Source organism: Orcinus orca, chromosome 8 (assembly GCF_937001465.1).
Source record: "Orcinus orca chromosome 8, mOrcOrc1.1, whole genome shotgun sequence".
Lineage (NCBI taxonomy): Eukaryota > Metazoa > Chordata > Mammalia > Artiodactyla > Delphinidae > Orcinus > Orcinus orca.
In genome coordinates, this window is record NC_064566.1 from 77771691 (window position 1) to 77797741 (window position 26051).

Sequence of the window (26051 nt, forward strand, 5' to 3'; positions counted from 1 at the left end):
GGGAAGAGGACAAGGGAACTCCCAGGCAAGAGGGGTACCAGAGAGGAGGCTTACATAGCTAGGTGATGCTGCAGACAGCTTAGTCATGGATCTCAGAAGGGTAGCAGTGACTTGGGTTCTTAAGCTGAGGTTTGTCCTGCGGATGCTGGGCATGCAAAACAGGCAGGCTCTAAATGGCTTAAAATATGGTTATTTAGGATATAGTTAAAGCAATTAGATGTGTAAAAATTTGAATTTGGCAAAGGCAAGCTTTTGAGCTAGTGGTCCCAATCTGCTATGAAGTAAAAAATATAGAGCCAATATGCAGGGGCCATTTTTAATCCATTTATGTAAACCTTTATCATCCTAACTTTTAACTCATTGATTTTTTTCAATTAGAGCTGCTGAGATTCTACTTTATATTAAATAAAGTTCACTAATTAAGCTTTTAAATATTTCTGATATTTAAAAATTTTGACTTTTGCTACAGACAACAAAATTTTAAAGCTGTCATGACTAAGATAGATATATAGTGTTTTTTTTTCAACAGATAGAAAGGTAATGCTTGGGATGTTTGAAGTAACTAGACGTTCGGGAAGAAAATTGTGATGTGGCCAAAATTTCCAAGTTCTTAATGTGTTGGGTTTTGTTTATTGAATTTTTTAAATAAAATACTTCAAAAATTCAGGGAAGTATACATTTCATTTATGTACTGAGGGGTAACAGAGTATGCCACCCCAAAATGTACTTTTGGCAAATGGATTATTTTGAGCTAAAGGGTATTGAGATCTATCATGAAAAGCTCTAAAGTAAATTTCCATTTGTAGAGGTGTCTCCCTCTTCAGTATCTGAAAGAGAAGTACTCTTAAAACTCTTATCAAAGGAGAAGGCAAGGACTCAAATCTGCATAACAAACCTCACTAAACAGCTCTTGTTTACCATGCTTTTCTTGGTGACCTTCCTATAACTTGCCTCTCTCACCCAGAAGCTCCAAACCTCTTTTCCTTTGTAGGTATTAAAACCCAAGTTCTAACCCTCTCTTTAAGGTTTCTCATCACTGAGGGTTCTTATTGGTACATGTGCAATGCACATGTTAATTAGCTTGTTTTTCTCTTGCTAATATATTTTTGGCTAGTCTAGTTTACAGGACCCCAGCTGGAGAACGTAAGATGGGCATAGGAAGAGATTTTTCCTTCCCTACGGTATATACTAATGTAGGGGAGAAAAAAATAATTTTCCCTCTACCTTTCTGAGTTCTTGGCTGACACCCCTGTAGTAAAAGACTGATTAACAAGAAAAACCAACAGAAGTTTCACATATATACCTCATGTATACATGGGAGATACCCAGGGAAAAATGAGTAACTCCCTGAGGTGGACTAAGCCACAGGCTTAAATACCATTTTCAGCTCAAGACAAAAGAGAGAAAGAAGGGTGTGAGGAAGCCAGTTATGTGTAAATTACCAGGAAAAGCATGGTAAACCAGGGTAAAGTTTGTTATGTAGATTTAAGTCAGTGCCGTCTCCATTTGTCACCCTCCACCCCATCTTTGGCCTGTCTAGCCCAGTCTTAGCAAGAATCCTGCTAAGTCAGGTTAGTGAGAATGCTCCCACCCTTGATATCTGACTAAATTCTTTATCTTCCACTTTTGATGTATAAGCCCTTGGCCAATCTTCAGCAAGAATCCACCTGCCCTTGATGTCTCCACTAAGTAATTTTTCTTCCACTGACCCCTTCATTCCATTGTTTGGCTACAAATCCTCAGCTATCTTTGCTGTATTCAGAGTTGAGCCTGATCTCTCTCCCCCATTGCAATGCTCTTATTGCAGTAGTCTTGAATAAAGTCTTCCTTACTTGTAGTTCCTTACCTGTTAATGTTTTAACAAGTGTCAGAATAATTTTTCTTTAATAATACCACATAATCAATCCTAACATTCCTTTATAATTTAAAAAAAATAAACCATTACATATGCAATTGATACACTAAAAAGATTATCGATCTTATTCATAACACAGCAATGAAATTAAAACCACACTGAGATTCTATTTAACAGACTGGCAAAAATCCAAAAGTTTGACAACATACTCCCCTGATGAAGCTGTGTAGAAAAAAGGAATTTACATACATTGCTGACTGGGTTGCAAAATGCCGACAGTTCCATGGAGGGGGAGGGGTATTTGATCATACTTAGCAAAATTACGTATGAATTTGCTATTTGACCTAAGAATCCAACTTCTGGAACATATCCTAAAACAAGATATCCATAACTATTCATTACAGCATTATTTGTAATAGCAAAAGATTGGAAACCACCCAGATGTCCATCAATAGGGAAGTAGTTGAATACATTATGGTATATGAAATAAAATTATATTTTATGGCAAGACAAGAAAAATTTAAACATAAAAAAATTTTCTCTGCTCTTTGGTCCCCTCTTCCCACCTCTACTGCGCATTGTGTATCTGCATTATGCATCAACCAAACCTCTCCATTGGCAGGAATACCTGCTCAACAATAAAGAGCAACATTCTCCTAGCCCCAACAAGCCAACTCCTTACAAGATAACATTCCTTCTTAATCTTGTATGGGGCCACAATGACCCATGACCCACTACACGCTAGATTATATTAACTGTCAATAATACATCATTTAACATACAGCCCTCTGTCTCAAAAACTTATATAACTGTGCTTTGACCTGTAAAAGGCAGAACAGTTCTTGGAGCTTTCTGAGAGACTGTTCCTGGGTTATAACCCTCAATTTGGCACAAGTGGGCTTTCCTGGTGGCACAGTGGTTAAGAATCCAGCTTCCAATGCAGGGGACATGGGTTCAAGCCCTGGTCCGGGAAGATCCCACATGCCACGGAGCAACTAAGCCCATGTGCCACAACTACTGAGCCTGCGCTCTAGTGTCCACGTGCCACAACTGCTGAAGCCCGCATGCCCAGAGCCCGTGCTCCACAACAAGAGAAGCCACCACAATGAGAAGCCCATGTACCGCAACAACCCCCCCCCACAACTCACCACAACCAGAGAAAGTCTGCACGCAACTAAAACCCAATGCAGCCAAAAATAAATAAATAAAGTATATAAATTTATTTTTAAAAAATTTGGCTCAAGTAAAATTTCCATTTCTTTCTTAGATCAAATGATTTTTTCATCAACAGGGACTAGTTGAATATATTGTGCTACATCTACACAATGGAGTACTGTGCAGAAATAAGGAATCTCTCTCTATATATACTAGTATTGAGTGATCTCCATAATTTATTAGTAAGTAAAAAAAGGTGGAAAAAAGTATGCTACCAGTTATCTAAGAAAAAGGGAGATATGGATAAATGTACGTAAACTCTATTTTTAGAATAAAGAAACATTAAAAAATGTTTAAATCATTGCCTACAGGGCAGGAAGGGAGTACAGGTGAGAATAAGGATTTTTCCATGTGCAGGAAGGAAGGGAGCTGTACAATCAATGAGGTTAAATAAAACCTTGAATTCCTGAATTTGAATTGGAAGTTAGAGTTCATGATGCTTTTTATTAAAAAAACCAAAAGGCCATATTTACCCAACTGTGTCCACAGAACAGGTTATAAAAACAATACAACTCAATAACAATTAGTACCACAAACATTCAGATTATGGTCTTTATATATCATTTCCCACTAAAGGAACCGGAGCACTTTGAATAAATGGCTAATTATAGTATTGGGTAAGAAATGTACAAAGCCAGCCAACAAAGCAATCAAAGACTACTATGGCCATGTCAAAAGGACTCAGGAGTCAACGTGAATAAGCTCCCATTGGTCTACTATGGCCTGCAATAACTGCAATGGATTATAACTCAAAAAATATGTTTAAAACCCTGGATTCACAATCATAGCTGTTCACTTTTAGGGTTTTTATCCAACAGGAATTTTTTTTAACAGTTAGGTGATTATCTAATTTTATTTTTCATTAGAATAACCATTCATTCAGTATTACTTATTGACCAGTTAATCCTTTTCTCACTGATATGTAATACCAATGTCATATATCAAATTCACATATACATACATATCTTTTCTGGGCTATTTATCTTGCTCCTTTATTTGTCCATCCTTGTGCTAATACTATCTGAATTACTATGACTTTATATATAACTTGTTATCTAGTGGACAAGCCCCTTCAGTCTTATATTCCTCCTCAAATTGTCTTGGATCCTGTAAATATTTTTCTACATAAATGTGAAAAATATTAGTATAGCAACCTCAGCAGAAAAACACAACTTATTTTTAAAAATCACCAGCAATTCTACACTGGAAATATGAAAAAGATTAACTGAATAAGTGGGTAACTGAATAAATTTAACACTCAACTACAAGGTTATATAGGATTAAAAGTTATAAAGTAGTATTTATTATACCTGAATGTTATTACGTGGTTTCTTGGGGAAAATATATAAGGACTTCGAGTTTTTGAAATATGAATTTTCCCCTATACTTTTTTGGTAAGGACAAGAACTGAAAAAGAGAAATAATCTTTAATAATCTTGAATCCAGAACGAACAATTCTTGCTAATACATATTTTCCCACACATAAAAAGAAAGTCCCGTAACTTTCCCAGAAATTGCAACTTGAACTACATACTGAACTACTATCAAAACTCATGTGCATATTTGTAAGTTTTTAGTCATTGGGAGCCATGACATTTCTTTTCTCTGTATCACAAACTGTTACAAATACTTTCTTTTTACTATTAACACTGGAACAGAAGCCCTATTCTGTGACTGATTGGCATGCAGAAATGACAGGGACAGGAAATGGGAAACGGTTCAGGGTCTTGGAATTCCCCCGGCTGCCTAATTAAGTGGCTTGTTATTTGGAAGTTTTTGAAATATTTGCCCCCTGGAGTTCCCCTGAAAGAAGAAAACATCTGATTTCATTGACAAAGAGTGTCTTCACGGAACATAAACTAAAAAATTCTCTCGCTGCAATGCAGCAAATATTTACTGTGTTCACCGCACTGCTAGAGAGGGGGGAGAAAAACGGTCCCTGACTAGGAAAACCAAGATTTTGTATTTACAATTTTTCTATCAGTTAACTAGTTAAACATGTCATTGATACAGGGCTCCTCTGTGGTTCACGTATGATTTATATATACACACGTATATGAATGTATACACTCCATCCTAGTCACATTCAGGGAAAAAATAGGGGGAGTGAAGCCTGGCCTGAAGCACCGAACCGTTGCTAGTGATGAGCTTCTGAAATTAGGACACTTTCGTCAGTGCATTCGCCTCCAGAACAGAAAAACAAAAGTTTAAAAATAAAAGATACAGTGGTTGATTATAAAATAGATATACTCCCCAAAAGACTATAAAATCAATGCTTCAAAATTAATCCTCTGATGCTGTTCTGCTTTCCAACACTCGTCTTTTTTCCATTTTCACGGCCAGCTGTTTAAGATTGACATCACAAAGCTGCTGAGGAAAACGGTTACAACCGTTCACTTAACCGAAGCCGAAACGCCGCCGGGTTGACTCCGCCCCCGGACGACGCGGTCACCCACGCCGAGGGGAGGCCCCACTAGAGGAATCCGGCTGGGGCTAGACCCCAACCGGGTGACGCGGGGGAGACGCTCACCGCCCGCGCTGGGGCGTTTCCGCAGGGCTTCCCGCGATTCAAAATCTACGGCTCACGCTTCGCCACGTCCCCCTCAGGAGAATGTCAGGAACGGCGAGGGAAGGAAACGTCAAAAGTGCTCACGCGGCGAAATTAAAGGTTGGAACGCCGAGGGGACGCCCGGCCCCGCCGCCCCCGCGGGCTAACACACTGCGTACGGGCTAGCGCCCGCTTCGGGCCACTCTTCGCCTGCAGACGCCCCGGCGCCCTCGCGCGGCATGACGCGATCCCGGCCGGCGCGCTGTCGTCACTGTGCGTCGGCGTGGGCCCTGCGCGGGCGGGGGGCTTTGTGAGCACCGGAGCCGAGCCGTCCGGCTTCTTATTCTGTCGGCGTAGCAGCTCTCGGGGCTGTGGAGGATCCAGACTGCCGCGCCGTTCCCGCGTTTGCTACGCCGGCCCAGCGGTGAGTGCAGCTCCTTCCGGGCCCCGGCCGCGCGAGGCGGGTAGGGGCGCTCGGGCCGCGGGGGCCCGCTTCCCTGAGGCTGCAGTTGGGTGAGGGAAGACAGGGCCGGGAGCCGAGGCCGGGGGTCGCAGTGAGCTCTCTGTTCTCTTCACTCTCGCCGAGGCTGTTTAATTCGGAAGCTCCAGGTCCAAGACTTGCTGCCGAAAATAATTTTTTTTCAATTGACCTGTTTGCAAGTCTGCTCTGGCCGCCGCCCACTTCTCCGGCCCTTGGACTCTGACCAAGATGTTCGTCAAGTTTTTGCAGGGTTTTAAACTTAACCCTCGGTATTCCTTTGTTTAGTATGTTCAAACGGAGACAGTTGTGTGGCGGCAGATTCCCTGTATCAGATAGTTGCAACCGCGCTCTGCCGCTTTAGTGGTCTATTGTGTATTGTGAGAAATAGCTCCGGGAAATTAATAGGTAAATTCCATAGTTTCTCTTATTTTCCCTTGCAGTTTGTCTCCCGCCTTCAACCCCCAAAGCCACAGTTTGCCTAAAGAGGGCAAATCCACTGTACGGTGCTTGTAGATAAAAATCTGTAAAGATAGGACACCAAGTTCTGGTGTAACGAAAGCATTCATGCAAGTAGTCACATTCCCAAGGCCAGTGTTTCACAAGCCATTACTGTATATTGTTTTCAAGTTGTTTTCTGTGGTTGTTGCTTTGGAATTGTGAGGGCATTGTAGAGTTGTAGGGTTTTATGGGTGGGTTCCTGATGCATTTACTCTCACTGGTCAGTTTGCCTAGTCCTGGAGAGACTTGACATTAAAAAATAACTTTACAGTCTATTATGCCATCTAAATAACTGCTGCACTGTTGCTGATGGGTGCAGTCTCTTTCACCACTAGTCCCCCTTTGCCTGTAGCAAACTGCCAGAGATATTATCCTTAAACTATTAAAAGTTGTCACCAGAAGAGGGGAGGAGACCAAGGCCAAAATATGTTTCTGTGTCCATCTGTCTTCAAAGTTGTGCATTAAAAGAAGTATTCTTAGTGCTACGGGGAGTATATTGCAATTATTTTGATTAAAAACTTTTCTAATTAGTTTTGTTGACAAATAGCTGGAATGAAGCTGTATTATCTAAAGTGTAAATCACTTTTAGAATTTACTGAATAAATTGAAAAGAATATAAATTGTATTCATCGTGAAAATAGTTTTCTAAAATAGCGTTTGTTTTTTCTTTTCAGATATACAGCCCTGAAGAGTCTACTTTTTCCCCCTCATTTTTTCCCCTGCAGTAATAAATCCTATTATGGAGACTCAGAAACTTTATAAAGGGATATAGTTTGAATGCTGTGGAGTGTAATTTTGTGTATGAATTATACTTTTAAAATATGAAGGGTTTTCAGAAAGAAGGCTAGTAGAGTTAATTACTGGTTTATTATGCATGAGCAGTAATTTTGTTGGTAATACAGTACCTTAGGCATTTGTGATAACACTAGAAAGGACAAGCTGTATCTTGATAAATTGATTTACCTTTAATTACAAAATGAATGATATTATAGATGCATGATTCTTAAATGAAAAACAAGTTATTTAATATTTTTGTAAGAAGTTTCAGCTGTGGAAATTTTATGGTTAACTAGTTTATGGAGAAAATACCTTCATTTGATCAAGTATACTAAAGTGGTAGGCAAAGTTAGGAAGAAAGACAACATAATAATGATGCTGCAGGAAATGGAAACAAATACAGACAATATTTAACAAAGAAGAGTTAGCAGTTTGTGAGTTTTAAGCAAAATTCATTTCATTTGACACTGTACGCAGTATAACTGGTTTAGGTTCAACAACACTTGTAGGTGTTGACATCTCCAAAAGTTGTTAGCTGAAGCTAGTTTAACCTTCTTAAGTAAATACTATGATGATAAACTTTGTGAAATTGGCCTTTAGATAATGTGACCATATGAAAACTTTAATTCTTCTTGTTTACTAGAATAAAAGAAGATTAAAAAAAAATGTTAAAGTGCTCATAGGGAAAGAAGCCCGCATATAGTTTTTTCCTCTTGTAGCATAGTCATTAATTGGCTTGATATCCCGGCTTTGTAGCTTGTAACCGAAAGCAAATTAAAGGCATAATTTAGGTATTCTATCCTTGTTTGGAATTTTTGGAATATAAACCTCCTTGAAAAGTCAAGGAGTCTTAGCATATTTTTGGAGGTGTGTCAACTTCTTTCAGGCTATTAGGTCAGTATTACGCCAAATAACGAGCAAATAACATTTGAGTTAATATAATCCCAGAAAGTATTAAATAGTATCTTCGTAATTTAGGGGAGATATTCATCCTACCTGAGTACCAACTCAGGTATAAATCCAGTAAAGAAGGTGTAGTGAATTTTCCATAAGTAGGGGCCTATCATTTGATTCTTTTTTATGGAAAAAATCTAATGTGAAGGGAAGAGAATTGTCATGTGAAGGGTTTTAGCAGTCAAAAAGTAAAATGACTCATGCACAAAACTACCTCCCAAAGACTTTTCCCAGATCCCTTGTATCAAAAAATTAAGAGTATGATGGAAGATAGCACGATCTTGTCAAATTGGACAATCGTCAACAAACAAAAAATGAAATATGACTTTTCATGTGAACTCTACCGAATGTCTACATATTCAACTTTCCCCGTTGGTGTTCCTGTCTCAGAAAGGAGTCTTGCTCGTGCTGGTTTTTATTACACTGGTGTGAATGACAAAGTCAAATGCTTTTGTTGTGGCCTGATGCTGGATAACTGGAAACAAGGAGACAATCCTATTGAAAAGCATAAACAGCTGTATCCTAGCTGTAGCTTTATTCAGAATCTAGTTTCTGTTACTAGTCTGGAATCCACCTCTAAAAATGTTTCCTCTTCAATGAGAAACAATTTTACATATTCATTATTACCTACTTTGGAACATAGTAGCTCGTTCAGTGGTTCTTATTCCAACCTTTCACCAAACCCTGTTAATTCTAGAGCAGTTGAAGACTTTTCCCCAATGAGGACTAACCCCTACAGTTATGCCATGAGTACTGAAGAAGCGAGATTTCTTACTTACCAGATGTGGCCATTAACCTTTTTGTCACCATCAGAATTGGCAAGAGCTGGCTTTTATTATATAGGACCTGGAGATAGAGTAGCCTGCTTTGCCTGTGGTGGGACTCTAAGTAACTGGGAACCAAAGGATGATGCTGTGTCAGAACACCGGAGACATTTCCCCAACTGTCCATTTTTGGAAAATTCTCTGGAAACGCTGAGGTTTAGCATTTCAAATTTGAGCATGCAGACACATGCAGCTCGACTGAGAACATTTATGTACTGGCCTTCAACTGTACCAGTTCAGCCTGAGCAGCTTGCAAGTGCTGGTTTCTATTATGTGGGTAAGAAAATGTATAGCTATACATTTTATCTAGTTCATTTTGATTTATATATTAGGACACGTATGTATTCAGTTTTATTATTGTGTTTTCTTTAGGTCGCAATGATGATGTCAAATGCTTTTGTTGTGATGGTGGCTTAAGGTGTTGGGAATCTGGAGATGACCCATGGGTTGAACACGCCAAGTGGTTTCCAAGGTAATTGTTTTGAAAGGTATTTCTACACAAATTCTGTGCTTAAAAGGAGTAGGCATACTTGAATGATTAAGTTTACATTTCAATATAACAAAGCTTCTTTATACCATTAGGGAATTAGCCTTTTTAAAACACCAAATTGTAACATTAATTGTTTTGGTACAAAATGTTGTAGAATGTTGTATGATTTCTTTTGTAAGCCATGTATTCAGGATATAATTTAACTTATTCTTGATGAGTCACTTACAGTTATGGCCATACGTTTCATTTATGTTTTCCATTTTGCTTTAAAGAAGACTTAAGTATTATAAAAATATGTAAAATAGAACGAAAAGGAGATAAGTAAGAAAAAGATAAGAAGGAAAAAGGAAAATAAGGGACATGAAATGGATCTAGGAAAAGGATAAATACAAAAATGCATATAATAAAAGCTGATTGTACAATCAGTATTAAGTCTGATTATAATTGTAAATTATTTTTTCTCTGTACAATTTTATCTTGTCAAGGGAGATATGTCAAATATCTCCCTTTAGTCACTCTGTTTCTCCCACTATGTCCTATTTTTTACTATAGCCTAGAAAGAATTTAGAGGCAGTGCTGTTGATGGAAATAGAATTAGAAATTAATTCTGTCTTTGTTACTGAGTAGCTATGTGAACTTGGACAAGTCATGTGACACCTTTGATCCTTTCCTCATTTGTAAAATGAGGGAGTTGAAATAGATAATATGGTCTTTTAAAAAAATTGTAAAATGTACCTAACATAAAATTTGCCATTTTAACCATTTTTAAGTATACAGTTCTATGACATTAAGTACATTCACATTATTCCTCATTCATTACCACCATCTATTTCCAGACTTTTTTTAAATCTTCCCAGACTGAATCTTGTACTCATTTCATTAATTCCTCATCCCTCCGTCCCTGCAGCCCCTAGCAACCACCATTCTGCTTTCTGTCTCTATGAATTCGACCATGCTAGGTACTTTATATAAAAGTGGAATCACATCATGTAGGTAATGTTTTGACTGGTGAGTGCCTTTCACAATAATGAGGAATCTCTTGAACCTCTTTAATATTCATAATGTATCAAGATAAATTGTGACTTTTTAATTCTCAAAAGTGATACATATTTTGTTTACTTTAAATTATTATTGTAGGAAAAAAGCATGTTCCATTGTCAGAATTGTATTTTCTTTTCTTTTTATATTTTTGGCCCCACCACATGGCTTGCGGGATCTTAGTTCCCCAGCCAGGGTTGGAACCCAGGCCACAGCAGTGGAAGGGCCGGGTCCTAACCACTGGTCCACCAGAGAATTCCTGATTGTCAGAATTTTAAGTGATTTGATTGTGCTTGGCTCTATGAGAGTATGTACATATAATTTGAAATTTAATACTGTATTAAAAAGACAGAAACAGCTTTCCAATTCCAGTGTTTCAGTTGCTACATTTTGTCCTTTATAAAACAAAACCAAACAAAATCATAGTTTACTTCTGTAATTTGTGTTTTGTTTTAGATGGTTAAGTAAGGGAAAAGGCCAGTGGTGCTTTTTGTAAGCAACAGATTTCAATTGTGGATCATCTTTAATCTCAGAAAATGAAAAACCAAAGTGGATAATCATTATCACTGTATTTTAACACAATTTATTCATTAATTAAATATTTATATGCCTACTGGATACTGTTTTATTTTATTTTTTCCCTCTTAACATTTTTAGTAATAATCATTTGGAAGAAGAGGTAATAGGGTTTACATTTCTATATACAAAGGAATTTCTGTTTTTCATCAGTATTGGTATTTACACAACAGTGTGGAATCAAATAAAAAACCAAGCCAAAGCAAAAGAAAGAAGAACCAAATTAAAGTGAAAGGCAAAAATTGTGGTACCATTGCATATGAGGTTGAAAATGAAATGAATAGGCAGACAAATGCAGATTTTGCAGCAGACCAGGAAGAATACTGGGTTTCATTTCGATTGAGCATGATAATTCATGACAGTAACAGCATTGTCTGAAGGCAAGAGTCCTAGGAATAAGTAGTTGAAAGTAATGATGGGAAATCAGACATCATCATGAGGATCTTTTTTTCCTTTCTAATATCTTTTTTTTAAATTGAAATATGTGACACAATATTATATTAGTTTGAGGTGTACTACATGGTGATTTGATATTTGCATACATTATGAAATTGTTACCATGATAAGCCTAGTAACCATGTGTCCCCATACAGAGTTATTGCAATATTATGACCATATTCTTTATGCTGTATATTACATCCCCATGGCTTATTTATTTTATAACTCAGGTTTGTACCTGTTAATCCCTTTCACCTATTTCCCTATATCCCCCTGATCACTATTTTAGATTCTGGGAATATATCAGTGAATAAGACAGACAAAAATCTCTGTCCTCATAGAATTTATTGGAGAAGGGGGAAATACGGGGCAGCCAATGTTCATTATACTTCCTGTCTTTAGTCGTTATGAATATAAGTTAGTCAGTCCCAGGATAAAAATACTTTAGAACTATATTAAGATCATGAACAATGAAAAGCTGTATTCTCTGCATGATGAACTTGAGTCTTGAGCATGCTTACATGATCTCTACTAAATCTAACCATTTACCAGTTGAAGGACATTTGGGGCAATAATGAATAAAGGCACTCTAAACATTAGTAAACCTTTGTGAACATATGTTTTTGTTTTGCTTAGGTAAATGTTGTACTTAGGAGTGGGATTAGTGGGTTGGATGGCAAGTTTTGTTTTCTATTGTAACTTTAGAAGGAACTGCCAAATCGTTTTCTGAAGTGGCTGTACCATTTTAAATTCCCACCAGGAATGTATGATACCTCTAAGAATTCCAGATTCTTAATGACACACGGTATTGTCAGTCTTTTTGATTTTAACCATTCTAATTGATGTGTAGTGGTATTTCACTGTGATTTTAATTAGCATTTCCTTAATGATTAATGATGGTGAGCTTCTTATTTGCCATCTATATACAGTTGTCCCTCAGTATCAGTGGGGGATTGGTTCCAGGACACTCCCAGGGATTCCCCTCAAGAAACCAAAATTCATGGATGCTCAAGTCCCTCATATGACATAGTACAGTCAGCCCTCTGTATCTGTGGGTTCTTCATCCTTGGAACTGTATTTTCTTTGATGAAGTGTCTCTTTTAAATTTTTTTTTTTTTTCATTACTAAGTTCCGAGACTTTTCAATATATTCTGGATACAAGTCCTATATCAGATGTCTTTTGCAGCGTTTCAGTCTGTGGCTTGTCTTTCCTTTTCTTATTAGTGTATTTGATGAGCAGAAGTTTTTAATTTTGAAGATGTCAGTTTATCAATTTTATCTTTTATGGATTGTGCTGTTGGCCTCTTAGCTAAAAAATCTTTACCTAACCTAAGGACAGAAAGATTTTCTCCTAGGGTTTCCCTGGTGGTGCAGTGGATAAGAATCTGCCTGCCAGTGCAGGCGACACAGGTTCAATCCCTGGTCCAGGAAGATCCCACATGCATGAGCAGCTACGCCTGTGTGCCACAACTACTGAGCCTGTGCTCTAGAGCCCGTGAGCCGCAACTACTGAAGTCCCGTGCCTAGAGCCCGTGCTCCGCAACAAGAGAAGCCACTGCAGTGAGAAGCTCGTGCACCGCAACGAAGAGTAGCTCCGGCTTGCCGCAACTAGAGAAAGCCCGCATGCAGCAACGAAGACCCAACACAGCCAAAAATAAATAAATAAAATAAAAATTAGAGGAAAAAGAAAAGATTTTCTCCTGTGTTTTCTTCTAGAAGTTAAATTGACAGGTTTTGTATTTAGGCATATGATTCATTTTTAGTTTGTTTTTGTGTATACTATGGACATAAATCAAGGCTTGTTTTTTGCATATTTTATCAAGTTGTCTAGCACCGTTTGTTGAAAAAACAAAAGGGAAGAAACAGAAACATGTTATATGAACTTCCTGGAACACCATTGAGAAATTCTAGTAGTTTGAAAGCAAGTATTTGGGAAACACTGTCACATGTATAGATGAAAATACTTGATTCTCTATTTTTTAGAGAGAGGGTTTGTGTTAAGTATAATGGTAGAGTGGACAATGGAGATAGATTAGCAGATATTTTGTGAAAGATCACATTTTAGGAATAGCAAATTAAAGTTTCTGCTATGTTAAGTCCCCAAAGTAAATTATCTAGAACAGTATTTTTCAAGCCTTAGCTTGTGCTCCTTTGAGATCCAGACCTTTTTATTGTTGTGATTGTATTAATGCAATCAAACAAAATATCACAATGCATCAATGCATAGTAAGAATTTGTAATATTGTATGAGAGTTTTGTTCCTGTTAGATGTGTATATGTACTAGGTTGTGATGTAAAATGTTTGTACTTTGGGATACAATCAAATAATTTGAAAGCCACTTTTCTAGAGTAATCAGATTATATTTTTGTTATAAAAGAACTTAAAAATTTTTCCTCTTACGTTTTAGGTGTGAGTTCTTGATACGCATGAAAGGGCGGGAGTTTGTTGATGAGATTCAAGCTAGGTATCCTCATCTTCTTGAACAGGTAAATATGTTTTTATAATTGGCAACATTGAGTTCTCCTAGATAATAATTACAAATATGATTAGAAGTGACAATTACATCTGTTTTCTCAATTATAGTTACATGTTTTGTGTCCATCTTAATGGACATGTTTGTTCAGGGGCTTTTAAAAAATGACTTTTTTTTGAAAAATCACTCAACCTGCCACTGTACAAATTTGTGGTGGGGTTGGAGAAGAGCTTTAGTGTCTCCTCCGTATTTTTGAGAAAAACAAAATAACTTGTTAGCAGTTTGGAGTCTCTGAGAGTGATTCAGCTGAAATATGACTTTCTAAGTGGGATGAGAAACCATTAATACTTTTTCCTGTTTTCTTGAAACTAGAGAAATACTTGAATTCTAATTTGGAATTGGGTGATGTATAAGGAAATGTTTTATGATGATTAAAGTAAAACATAGCAAATTGAAGTATGTTTTCAAAAGCGTGTATACAGTAATTAAGATAAACTTAATGTTGCTATGTTCAGGTTGTTTGAGATTTCTGATTTTATCTATTATTTTTTTCTACTGTTTCATAGCTATTGTCAACTTCAGATACTCCTGGAGATGAAAATGCTGATCCACCAAGTATGTATGAAAATATTCCAAATATAGGATAGGATTTTTTTGTCAGAATATTAAGAATGAAAGTATGTAACAAAGGACTTCTGAGGTCATAGAAAAAAGTGCTAGAAAGTTAATAAATATTATGTATCTACTAAGATTCATGACATTTTTAGAGGATTCTTGGAAGTATTCTAGTTTTTGTTCTTAAAGTGCTGACATTCTCACTGGAGAGACAAGACAAGTGCAAAAGAAAAACAACTTCAGGGAATACCAAATGAGAAGAGCAAATAATAAGCCCTCCAAAGAGGAAATGTTTGTATAAGCTAGCATGTTTGGAAAGACCCAGTTCACATGGTTTGAAAATTGGGCTAGATATTAGGTATTTGCCAGGTATGTAGTAGTTTAGTGCAAGGATAGGAAGTATGTCTTCTGGTTATAATTTAATTTTAGCCACATCTGGCATTTAGTGTATAGTGTTATTCAGGTCTCCTTTTTCCTTATTAACTTTCTGTCTGGATGATCTAGCCAGTCTTGAAAGTGGGATATTTAAGTCCCCTACTATTATTGTATTGCTCTCTATTTCTTCCTTTAGTTATGTTAATATTTGCTTTAAATGTTTAGATGCTTCAATGTTTATTGCATATAAATTTACAGTTGTTTTGTGTACTTTTTGTTTTGTTTTGTTTTGTGTACTTTTAATGAGTTGACCCCTTCATCACTACATACAGTGATCTTTGTCTCTTGTCACTGATTTTGACTGAAAGTCTATTTTATTTTATGTAAGTATAACCATTCCTCATTACTTTTGATTACCATTTGCATAGAACACCTTTTATATCTTTTCATTTTCAACCTTTCTGTGTCCTTAAAGCTAAAATGATTCTTTTATAGGCAGCATACTGTTGGATCTAGTGGGTTTTTTTTAATCCATTCAGCCATTCTGTGTCTTTTGATTGGAGAATTTAGTACATTTACATTTAAAATAATTATTGGTATTGTAATTATTGATATATAAGGACTTTTTATTATGATTTTATTAATTGTTTTCTGACTTTTTTTAGTTCCTTCGTTCATTTCTTCCTCTTTTGCTCTCTTCCTTTCTGATTTATTTTCTGTAGTAGTGTGCTTTAATTTCTCTGTTGTATTTTCTGTATGTACTATAGGTTTTTTCTTTGTGTTTACCATGAAGCTTATGTAAAATATCTTAGATACAATAGTCTATTTTAAGCTGATAACAACTTACCTTCATTTACAAAAACTCTACAGTTTTACTTCTTCTCACCCCATGTTTTACACTATTGATATCATACATTTTATATTCTGCATCCAGTAACAAGTTAATATAGTTATAGTTAATAATATTATTGTTTTGTGTTTTTTATTTTTATGTTTTTTTCTATAAATATTTCTTTTTTCTTTTAATTTTTATTGGAGTATAGTTGGTTTACAATGTTGTGTTAGTTTCAGGTGTACAGCATAGTGATTCAGTTATACATATACATATATTCGTTCTTTTTCAGATTCTTTTCCCATATAGGTTATTGTAGAATATTGAGTAGAGTTTCCTCTGTAAGTCCTTTTTGGTAATCTATTTTATATATAGTTATGTGTGTATGTTAATCCCAAACTCCTAATTTATCCCTTCCCCCCACATTTCCCTTTTGGTAACCATAAGTTTGTTTCTGAAATCTGTGAGTCTGTTGCGTTTTGTAAATAAGTTCATTAAATCAGTTTTTAAAAAATTAGATTCCATATATGAGTGATACCGTATGATATTTGTTTTTCTCTGACTTCTCTTAGTATGATAATCTCTAGGTCTATCTATGTTGCTGCAAATGGCATTATTTCGTTCTTTTTTATGGCTAATATTTCATTGTATATATGTACCACATTTTCTTTATCCATTCCTCTATCAGTGGATGTTTGGGTTGCTTCCATGTCTTGGCTATTGTAAACAGTGCTGCAGTGAACATTGGGGTGCATGTTTCTTTCCAAATTATGCTTTTCTCCAGATATATGCCCAGGAGTGGGATTACTGGATCTTATGGTAGTTCTGTTTTTTAGTTTTTTAAGAAACTTCCATACTATTCTCCATAGTGGTTATACCAATGTACATTTCCCACCAACAGCATAGGAGGGTTCCCTCTTCTCTACACCCTCTCCAGTGTTTATTGTTTGTAGACTTTGATAATGGCCATTCTGACTGGTGTGAGGTGATACCTCACTGTAGTTTTGATTTACATTTCTCTGATAATTAGTGATGATGAGCATCTTTTTATGTGCTTTTTGGCCATCTGTATGTCTTCTTTGGAGAAATGTCTATTTAGATCTTCTGCACATTTTTTGATTGAGTTGTTTTTTTTTTGACATAGAGCTGCATGTGCTGTTTGTATATTTTGGGAAGTAAGCTCTTGTCGGTCGCATCATTTGCAAATATTTTCTCCCATTCTGTGAGTTGTCTTTTCATTTTGTTTATGGTTTCTTTTGCTGTGCAAAATATATTGTTGTTTTTTAACTTATGCTAGAGATACAGTATAGGGTGTTATGAATTTGACTACATATTTACCTTTACCAGTAAGTTTTATTTCATGTTGTTACTTAGCATCTCTTCATTTTAACTTGAAATCACTTTAGTATTTCTTCTAAGGCAGGTTTAGTGTTGATGAACTCCCTCAACTTCTGCTTGTCTGGAATGTTTTTATCTCTCCTTCATTTCTGAAGGACAGTTTTGCCAGTGTTCTTGGTTGGCATTTTTTTTTTCTTTTAGCACTTTGATATATTAAGTCATTCTCTCCTGGCCTTCAAGGTTTCTGCAGAGAAATGTGCTGATAGCCTTAAGAGGTTCCTTTGTATATGAGGAGTCATTTTTTTCTTGATGCTTTCAAAATGGTTTCTCTGTCTTTTAATATTTTGACTATAATGTGTCTTGGAGTAATCTTTGGGCTGATCTTACTTGAGGTTCCTTGAGCTTACTGTTTGTGGATATCCATATCTCTCCCAAGATTTAGGAGCTAAAGTTTTCAGCTATTATTTCTTTAAGCTTTCTTCCCTTTTTTCCGTCTTCTGGGATTCCCATGATTTGACTGTTTATTCATTTGGTTGTGTCCTATAATTCATGTAGGCTTCCTTCACTCTTTCATTCTCTTTTCCTTTTGTTCCTATAACTGGCTAATTTCAAATGATCTCCATTTGAGTTCTCTGATTCTTTCTTCTGCATTAGCAAGTCTGTTGTTGAAGTTCTCTATTGATGTTTTTCAGTTCTGTCCTGGTATTCTTCAGCTCCAGGTTTTCTGCTTGATTCTTTTTTGTGGTTTCTGTTTCTTGATTAAACTTCTGATTTTGTTCATGCATTGTTATCTTCATTTCATTTAGTTGTTTATCTTTGTTCTCTTGAATTTTGTTGAGTTTTTTTAAGGTGACTCTATTGAGTTCATTGTCAGGCAAATCATAGATCTTCATTTCTTTGGGGTCAGTTCTGGATCTTTATTGGTTTCTTGTGATGGTGTCATATGTGCCTGATTTGTATGATATTTATATGTAGCCTTGCCTTGGTGTCTGTGCATTTGAGGGAGCAAACGCTGCTTGCAGTCTTTATTGACTGGTTTTGGCAGGTAAAGACCTTCTGCTTTCAGTCTTGATGGATACTGAGCTGTTTCTGGGTTTGTAGCTGGGACCATGGTCAGGGATTCAGGTGCCTGGTACAGGCCAGTCTTCTCAAAATGGCTCTCCTTGGTCTTGGAATACACTTGGGTTTCATAATCTTATACCTAAATCCCAAAGCCTCCCACAAAAGGCACTTTTGTCCTTGGATGGATTCTAAAATGTTGTTGCGTGGGGTACAAGTTGGGGGCAACTTAACCGGCAATCTTGCTATCATAGTTTCCTGCATCCTTCTTAAGGTATGTTCCTCACTTGGCTTCCTGGACACCACATTCTTTTTTGTTTTGTTTTGTTTTTTTTCGGTACGCAGGCCTCTCGCTGTTGTGGCCTCTCCCGTTGCGGAGCACAGGTTCCGGACGCGCAGGCTCACGGGCCCAGCCGCTCTGCGGCATGTGGGATCTTCCCGGACCAGGGCACGAACCCATATTTCTTGCATTGGCAGGCGGACTCTCAACCACTGTGCCACCAGGGAAGCCCTGGACACCACATTCTTGGTTTTCCCCTATTTCCCTGGTTGATCATGAACAATTTCCTTTGGTGGTTACTCCTTTTTCAAACCTCTAAATGATGGAGTACCTCTCAACATTCAACCCAAATGTATTTCTCCATTTCCTGAGCTGCCGACTGTTTAACTACCTGTTTAAATCTCTACTTGTTTATACTGGGTGTCTCAGAGTTAATATAACCAAAGCAAACATTTTCTCCCTGTCCTTCATCCTTCAAATTTGCTCTTTCTCTGGTCTTCCCAACTCAGTTAATGGCACTCACTTCCTAAGGTCAAAAGTTGACTTAAGTTAGACATCATCCCTGATTCCTCCTTTTACTTGGTATATTTAATCTGTTAGAAGTCCTTCCATCTCTGCCTTTATAATATGTCCCAAATCTTACCACTTCTCTCCATCTCCACCACTATTAGCCTGATTCAAGCTGCCATGAGTGCCATAACGTCATTTTATGACTTTTTGTCATAAAATCCTAACAGGGCTCCCTGATTCCATTTTACCTCATTAAAATTTATCACAGAGCTGCCAGAATCATCTTTTGAAAAAACAAATCAGGTTTTATCAGTACCCTACTTAAAACCCTCCTAGAATATTGTAGCAAACTTAGAATAAAATATAAATTCCTCAAAAGGCTCTACATCATCTAGGCATCACCCTCATCTCTGACTTTGCATCACCTTTTTGTTTCTTGAATATATCAAGCTTTTCTCTTGACTTGAGGCTTTTATACTTGCTGTTCTCTTTGCCTGAAAGACTTCTTTCAGATATTCCCATAGCTCACTCCTTATCTTTCAGGTGTTTGTTCTGGCGTGTTCTCTCTTCAGACAGGGTTTCCACATATGTTTGAGCAAGGGAGCACATGCACATTGTATATTTATTTTTATTATAAAACAGTTTTCCAGCAGGTGGCAGTAAAGTGTCTTGAAGAATTATGTCATTTTGTAATTTTCACAGAAGTGCCATATTGGCTAACATTGACCCTGTTCTCAGAAAATGCTTCTCTGATCACACTCATCTATCCACCTTTCTAGGTCTTGTCCATCCTTTAAGTTCAAACTCTAATGCCATCTTTTCCATGAAGTTTTTGTTGATTTCCCCCACTTTTCTAGCTGAATTAAGATAATTTTTCACTTCTAAATTTGTGTAGCATCTCAGTTTCCAAAATTGACTGTACATCAGAATCATTTGAGGAATATTTAGAATATTCCTATGCCCCATCCCGAAGAGTCTCTAATTAAGTAGATCTAGGATGTGGGAAGTGGTATTTTTTAAAAGTACAGCCTATTACTACACTCTCATTTGATGCTTATCAGGTTCAAACGTTTGTTGGAGTTATAGGTAGTTGGTGTATATAGCTCATCTCCCTTACCAGGATATAATCTGTACTAGAGTAAAGACTGTATCATAGTCATTATTCTCTGTATTTTTATATTTATGGAATTTATACAAATACATGTCTTTTAAACTAGTTGTTCATTTTGGACCTGGAGAAAGTTCTTCAGATGATGCAGTCATCATGAATACACCTGTGGTTAAAGCTGCCTTGGAAATGGGCTTTAGTAGAAGCCTGGTAAAGCAGACAATTCAGAGTAAAATCCTAACAACTGGAGAGAATTACAGAACAGTTAATGATATTGTGTCAGCACTTCTTAATGCTGAAGATGAAAAAAGAGAAGAAGAGAAGGAAAGACAAACTGAAGAAACAGCATCAGGTATTTGGGAATGTTAGTCACCTGCGTTACTTCCATTGAGGGCTCATAGGACTGTCTCACATGTTGCAGGACAGTGAGCATCCCCGTCTGTCCACTAACTGCTGGTGACAGCCACCAGTCATTTCCAGCCTCACATCCCCTTCACTGTGGGTAATGTATCACCCTAGTCGAGAAGCACTGACTACAGTTGTTTTTGTTTTTGTTTTTTTGAATGCTTATTTTCCAAGAAGATTGCTGATTTATGCTAATCAGAGGATTTTAGCATAATTCCTTTCTTGAGCTATATTGCATTTCTTCCTCATACATTAACAAATTTAAACTATTTTGAAAAAGCAAGATTTTATAGTTGGGTGCCTGTCTTGTTTCTACTTTTTTTTTTTTTTTTAAGTTCCTTCAAATCATATTCTTAACATGGTGTTTGACTGTCTAATCCTTGCTTAGTGATCCTTATGCAAAAAATAGAACCCATGATGAAATCCTAGGCTTTGATGAGAAGCACCTGCCCAGTCCAAAGATAGTAGAGAACTGATTTTGGTATTCATCCAGTTTTATGTTAAGCCTCAGACTCCCAAAACAAGTCTTTTGAGTAATCATTCCTTTAATAAATGTTAATTGAGGATGAGCACCTGTGCCAAATAATGTGCTTGCTATTCATGGTGCTTGCTTTCAAGGAGCTTATAGACTAGCTGTGGAAACTAGTATGCAGAAGATAGGGTTAAAGGACCAGCAGAGGTGAAGGTTGCATATATAGTGTAAATTGGGGCATTTGGGTTGGAAGACACTTTCTCAGTTTAAGCTTTTAAGTAATGTTAGGAATAGTTTGAGAACCTCATTGTTTGGCCATGTTACACAGTGTTTGAAGTCTGATTTCTAGTTGAGACAGGTTTGTGTTTAAACCCTGGCTCTGTCAGTTACCAGGTTGGCAATTAACTTAACCAGACCTCAGTTTTTCTCATCTGTAAAATGGGGATGATAACAGTACCAATTGCATGGAGCAGCTATAGGAATCAAATGAGATGTTACAAGTAAAACAGTTTAGCCTAGAACAGTGCCTAGAACATCAAAAAAAAATTTTAAGTAGATTTATTTGGGAAATGGGAAGGGCTTCGTGAAAGAAAGGGCCTGAGGAAAGTGAAAAGATTTTAAGATTGTTAACCAGTAATAAAACACAGGTTAAATGAAATCACTCTAATAAAACTGGTCACCATAGTTTTGTGACTTTCTTATTCTTCGTAAGGTTCAACGAATAGTCTTAAATTATGGATTTTTTGTTGTTTGTTTTGTTTTGTTTTTGGCCAAGTGGCATGTGGGATCTTAGGTTCCTGACCAGGGATCGAACCACGCCCCCTGCAGTGGAAGTGCAGAATCTTAACCACTGGACTGCCAGCGAAGTCCCTTGAATTATGGATTTGAAATTGTTTCTTAATAAGCAAACAAGTCAGAAAAGGAATAGGGAGGAAGAATTTAGGTTACTAATAAGAGAAGATCATTGAGACACCTGACTACATCTAGACTAGAATGGGAAGTAAGCAAAGCCAGGAGACAACTCTTGTGTTAGTAGTTGGGAATGACATGGAGATTGAAGAACAGATGTTAGTAGTGAGGTGAATTAGTAAGGTAGAAGGATATAAGTTGTGGTCAGAGAAGGGAATTCCATAATTTTGAGATGAATAGAGCGTTTGACTTCTAGAAAGAAGTAAAAGGTGAAGGAAATGGTCTTTTTTTTTCCCAGAACTTTACAATAGACTTCTTTTTTATTTCTCATTAAACTTGTAAATATGGAAATGTACTTTTTTTTTTTAAGGTTGAAAGCAGGCAATTAAATATTATGGTCAACAGAAGAGGAACTTTTTGAAAAATACTGTAGGAATTTATGCCCATATTCCATAAATGTAGGAAATTTAACAATGGATTTCGTGCTTTTTAAAAAAGATTAGGCTTGATTCATACGGAGTCTTTTTTAATTGCTATAAACCTAGACCTTTATTATTTTTTATTTTATTTTTTTCTGCGGTACGCGGGCCTCTCCCTGCTGTGGCCTCTCCCGCTGCAGTGCACAGGCTCTGGACACGCAATCTCAGCGGCCATGGCTCACGGGCCTAGCCGCTTCACGACATGTGGGATCTTCCCGGAACAGGGCACAAACCCGTGTCCCCTGCATCAGCAGGCGGACTCTCAACCACTGCGCCACCAGGGAAGCCCAAACCTAGACCTTTATAAGACAATATTGGTAGCTAATTATGTGCCAGATATTGTGATAAGTACTTCACATGTATCTCATTTAATCCTTACAACTCTTTGAGAAAGGTACTATTATTATCTGCATTTTACAGATGAGGAAACTGAGGTGTATGGAGGTTAGGGCACATAGCTAGTAAGTGGTTAAGCCAGTGTGGAGCTCTAGGTCTGTCCTAACTCTACAGCTCAAACTCTTCAACACTGCTTACTGCTTCTTAAACATGGAGTTGAAGACACTAATCTAGGAGACCTGATTCTATAACTGATTCTTTCTGTGACCTTGGATAGGTCACAGTTAATGATATTGTGAGTCTGTCTCTCCCTATCTGAAAATGAGAAGCAGTCATACCTGCCTTGTTTAATTGATAGGATCTTTTTATCAAAGGAGACAATTCATATGAAAATGCTCATAAAAGTAAAGTGATATAATGCAAAGAGAAGTCAGTAGTAATTCCATGGGGGCAAAGTACAGAGGTTGCAAATTTATACTGCCCTCTAAAATTCTCTGCTTACTCTCAGCAGGATAAAGCAGGGTTCTAAGACAGGTAAATATATAGACTTTAATAAGTTAAAAAAACAGAGACCATGTGTGTACTTATATATAATATGCCTTAGCTAAATCTTCTGAAAGTTTTCCAAGTGACAGACATTAAACTGCAGAGGAGTAATTTTGTCCTTCTTTTTCCAGCTCCTATTTATTTAGTGTCTGAATTGTTCATAGGGTTGGTTGTTAGTATATGAGTGTAGTTGGAGCAGTTTATAATCTAATGGATTTTTCTTTCTTTTTTCTAACATGAAGATGATTTGTCCTTGATTCGGAGGAATAGAATGGCTCTCTTTCAACAGTTGACATGTGTGCTTCCTATCCTGGATAATCTTTTAAAGGCCAATGTAATTAATAAACAGGAACATGATATTATTAAACAAAAAACACAGATACCTTTGCAAGCAAGAGAACTGATTGATACCATTTTAGTTAAAGGAAATGGTGCTGCCAACATCTTCAAGAACTGTCTTCAAGAAATTGACTCTACATTATATAAGAACTTATTTGGTGAGTTTGTTGGTAAAGTTATTTTAGAAATTCTTGGGATTATGTTCATCTTTGTGTTTGACAAACAAAACGAATCCAATTAGCAAACTATACATTTAACTTGTTCTAAAAAGTGAAGTCTTTTATTACCCAAGTAGCATGGCTAAATAATTTCTGATGATAAATAGCTAGAATCTGTGTTGTTCAGGATATAGTAGGTGAAAAATAATAGGTAGTAGATGAAGCAGTCTTGTATTTGGTAGAGTGATGCCTTAAAAAAAATTTTTTTAATTGAGATATAGTTGATTTACAATATTATATAAGTTCCAGTTGTACAGCACAGTGATTCAAAATTTTTGTAGATTATACTCTGTTTATAGTCATTATAAAATATTGGCTATATTCCCTGTGCTGTACCATAAATCCTTGTAGCTTGTTTATTTTATACATAGTAGTTTGAACCCCTTAGTCTCCCTATCCTTATCTTCCCCTCAACTTCCCTCTCCCCACTGGTAACCACTAGTTTGTTCCTTATATCTTTGTCTTTATCTTATTTGTTATATTCACTAGTTTTATGTTTTAGATTCCACATACAAGTGATAAAATAGAGTATTTGTCTTTCTCTGTCTTATTTCACTAAGCACAATACACTCCAGGTCCATCCATGTTGTTGCACATGACAAAATTTCATTTTTTATTAAAAAAATATTTTTAATGAGTTATTAGAGTGATATTTTTGTTATGTTTTTCTTTCTTCAGTGGAAAAGAATATGAAGTATATTCCAACAGAAGATGTTTCAGGTAAAACAAAATTAAGACTTAGGACCAACATGAAATATTACCCTTTCATTTTTTTTAATGGAAGTTTCTGTTGTTACTAGGTCTGTCACTGGAAGAACAATTGAGAAGGTTGCAAGAAGAAAGAACTTGTAAAGTGTGTATGGACAAAGAAGTTTCTATTGTATTCATTCCTTGTGGTCATCTGGTAGTATGCCAGGAATGTGCCCCTTCTCTAAGAAAATGCCCTATTTGCAGGGGTATAATTAAGGGTACTGTTCGTACATTTCTCTCATAAAAGAAAAATAGGCTATATGTTGCCTACATATAAAAGTATTTAAAATACTGTTTGAACATTTGAAGCTATCTGAAGTAAAAAAGGAATTATTGGTTCTTTAATTAGTAACATTTTTGTTCTACTCTGCTTTCTTTGGTACTAGTAATCTTGTTTCCAAAAGAATACCATATATAATATTTAATCTTAACCTCTGTTTATATGAAAGGTAAGATTTATGTTTGAGCTATATTACTGTACATGTATGAACACAGGAGGAGTTAAAGGAGCAATCTTAATGCTATTATGTATCATTTTAGGAGTGACTAGGTTTGGTATTCTTTCTGAAAGCTTTGAGTACTACTTTAGAATGTAGTTGAAAGAAATGGAAACCAGGAGCTCTGGAGTTTATCACAGTTATATTGCCAAATTCTCATTGGTGTTTTTTCAGTTGTGTTGTAAAATAAGGATTTTTCTCTTACAGGTAAAAAAGCTTTTCCCTAATTTGTGAGAAACATCTTAATAAAGGTCTTTAAAAAGACTACATCATCGATTTTTTTCCTCTGATTTAAAAAGTAATTTCCGTAAGCCTTCACAGGGTTATATAAGGATGAGATAATGTACATAAGCATAGTATCTGTCACATTGTAAGCACTTCAGATGCTAGTTATTAAGTTAAAAAATTGAATTCATGAAACATTACCATGAAGTGTTTTTTTAATAGTAATGGGATTTATGAGAATTTCCTTTAGATGGAAATATCTGTCTAGTTGCTTTGTATATTATAGATATTATTTGAATTAAAAATCCATATCAAAAATTATTAACAAATAGAATTATGTAAATCTTCATTGGAATTTAAAAAAATAGTTTAATCATTTTGTTGTTGAGTAAGTGTTGGTGGGATGAGGAGGTGGAATACAGGCAATGGTAAGTATCTTTTTTTGGGTCCAGTCATATTTGACCTTTCCCAGGTCTGGGTCTATGGCAGACATCTGAGGCCAGGTGGAAAGGAGGTCTAATATTAAAAACTCTTCTTATCCTAAAACTCCTTTAGATCCCTTTAAATAGAGAATATAGTAGGAAGAAAGA

The 26051-nt window shown here is 36.4% G+C and overlaps 1 protein-coding gene across 2 annotated transcripts; it reads left to right on the plus strand.

Moving 5' to 3' along the window:
• Positions 1 to 5675: 5675 nt before the first annotated feature.
• BIRC2 (baculoviral IAP repeat containing 2) lies at positions 5676 to 25503 on the plus strand. Of its 2 annotated transcripts, none has more exons than XM_004283359.4 (9): positions 5676 to 6042; positions 7272 to 9429; positions 9525 to 9624; positions 14103 to 14181; positions 14735 to 14783; positions 20395 to 20637; positions 23675 to 23929; positions 24668 to 24709; positions 24790 to 25503. In XM_004283359.4, exons 2-9 carry the CDS (start codon positions 8529 to 8531, stop codon positions 24981 to 24983), a joined length of 1863 nt encoding a protein of 620 aa, XP_004283407.1. In that variant the 5' UTR covers positions 5676 to 6042; positions 7272 to 8528; the 3' UTR covers positions 24984 to 25503. The 2 variants fall into 2 exon arrangements, with proteins under 2 accessions (XP_004283407.1, XP_049570056.1); XM_049714099.1 differs by lacking the exon at positions 5676 to 6042 and adding an exon at positions 6484 to 6504.
• Positions 25504 to 26051: the final 548 nt, after the last annotated feature.

Excerpts from the sequence above, each read along its gene's own strand:
- BIRC2 (XM_004283359.4), top strand. The coding sequence starts at position 8,529 with ATGCACAAAACTACCTCCCAAAGACTTTTCCCAGATCCCTTGTATCAA. Across the intron at positions 14,182-14,734 it reads ATCCTCATCTTCTTGAACAG|CTATTGTCAACTTCAGATAC; the intron begins GTAAATATGTTT and ends ACTGTTTCATAG. Across the intron at positions 20,638-23,674 it reads AACTGAAGAAACAGCATCAG|ATGATTTGTCCTTGATTCGG; the intron begins GTATTTGGGAAT and ends TCTAACATGAAG.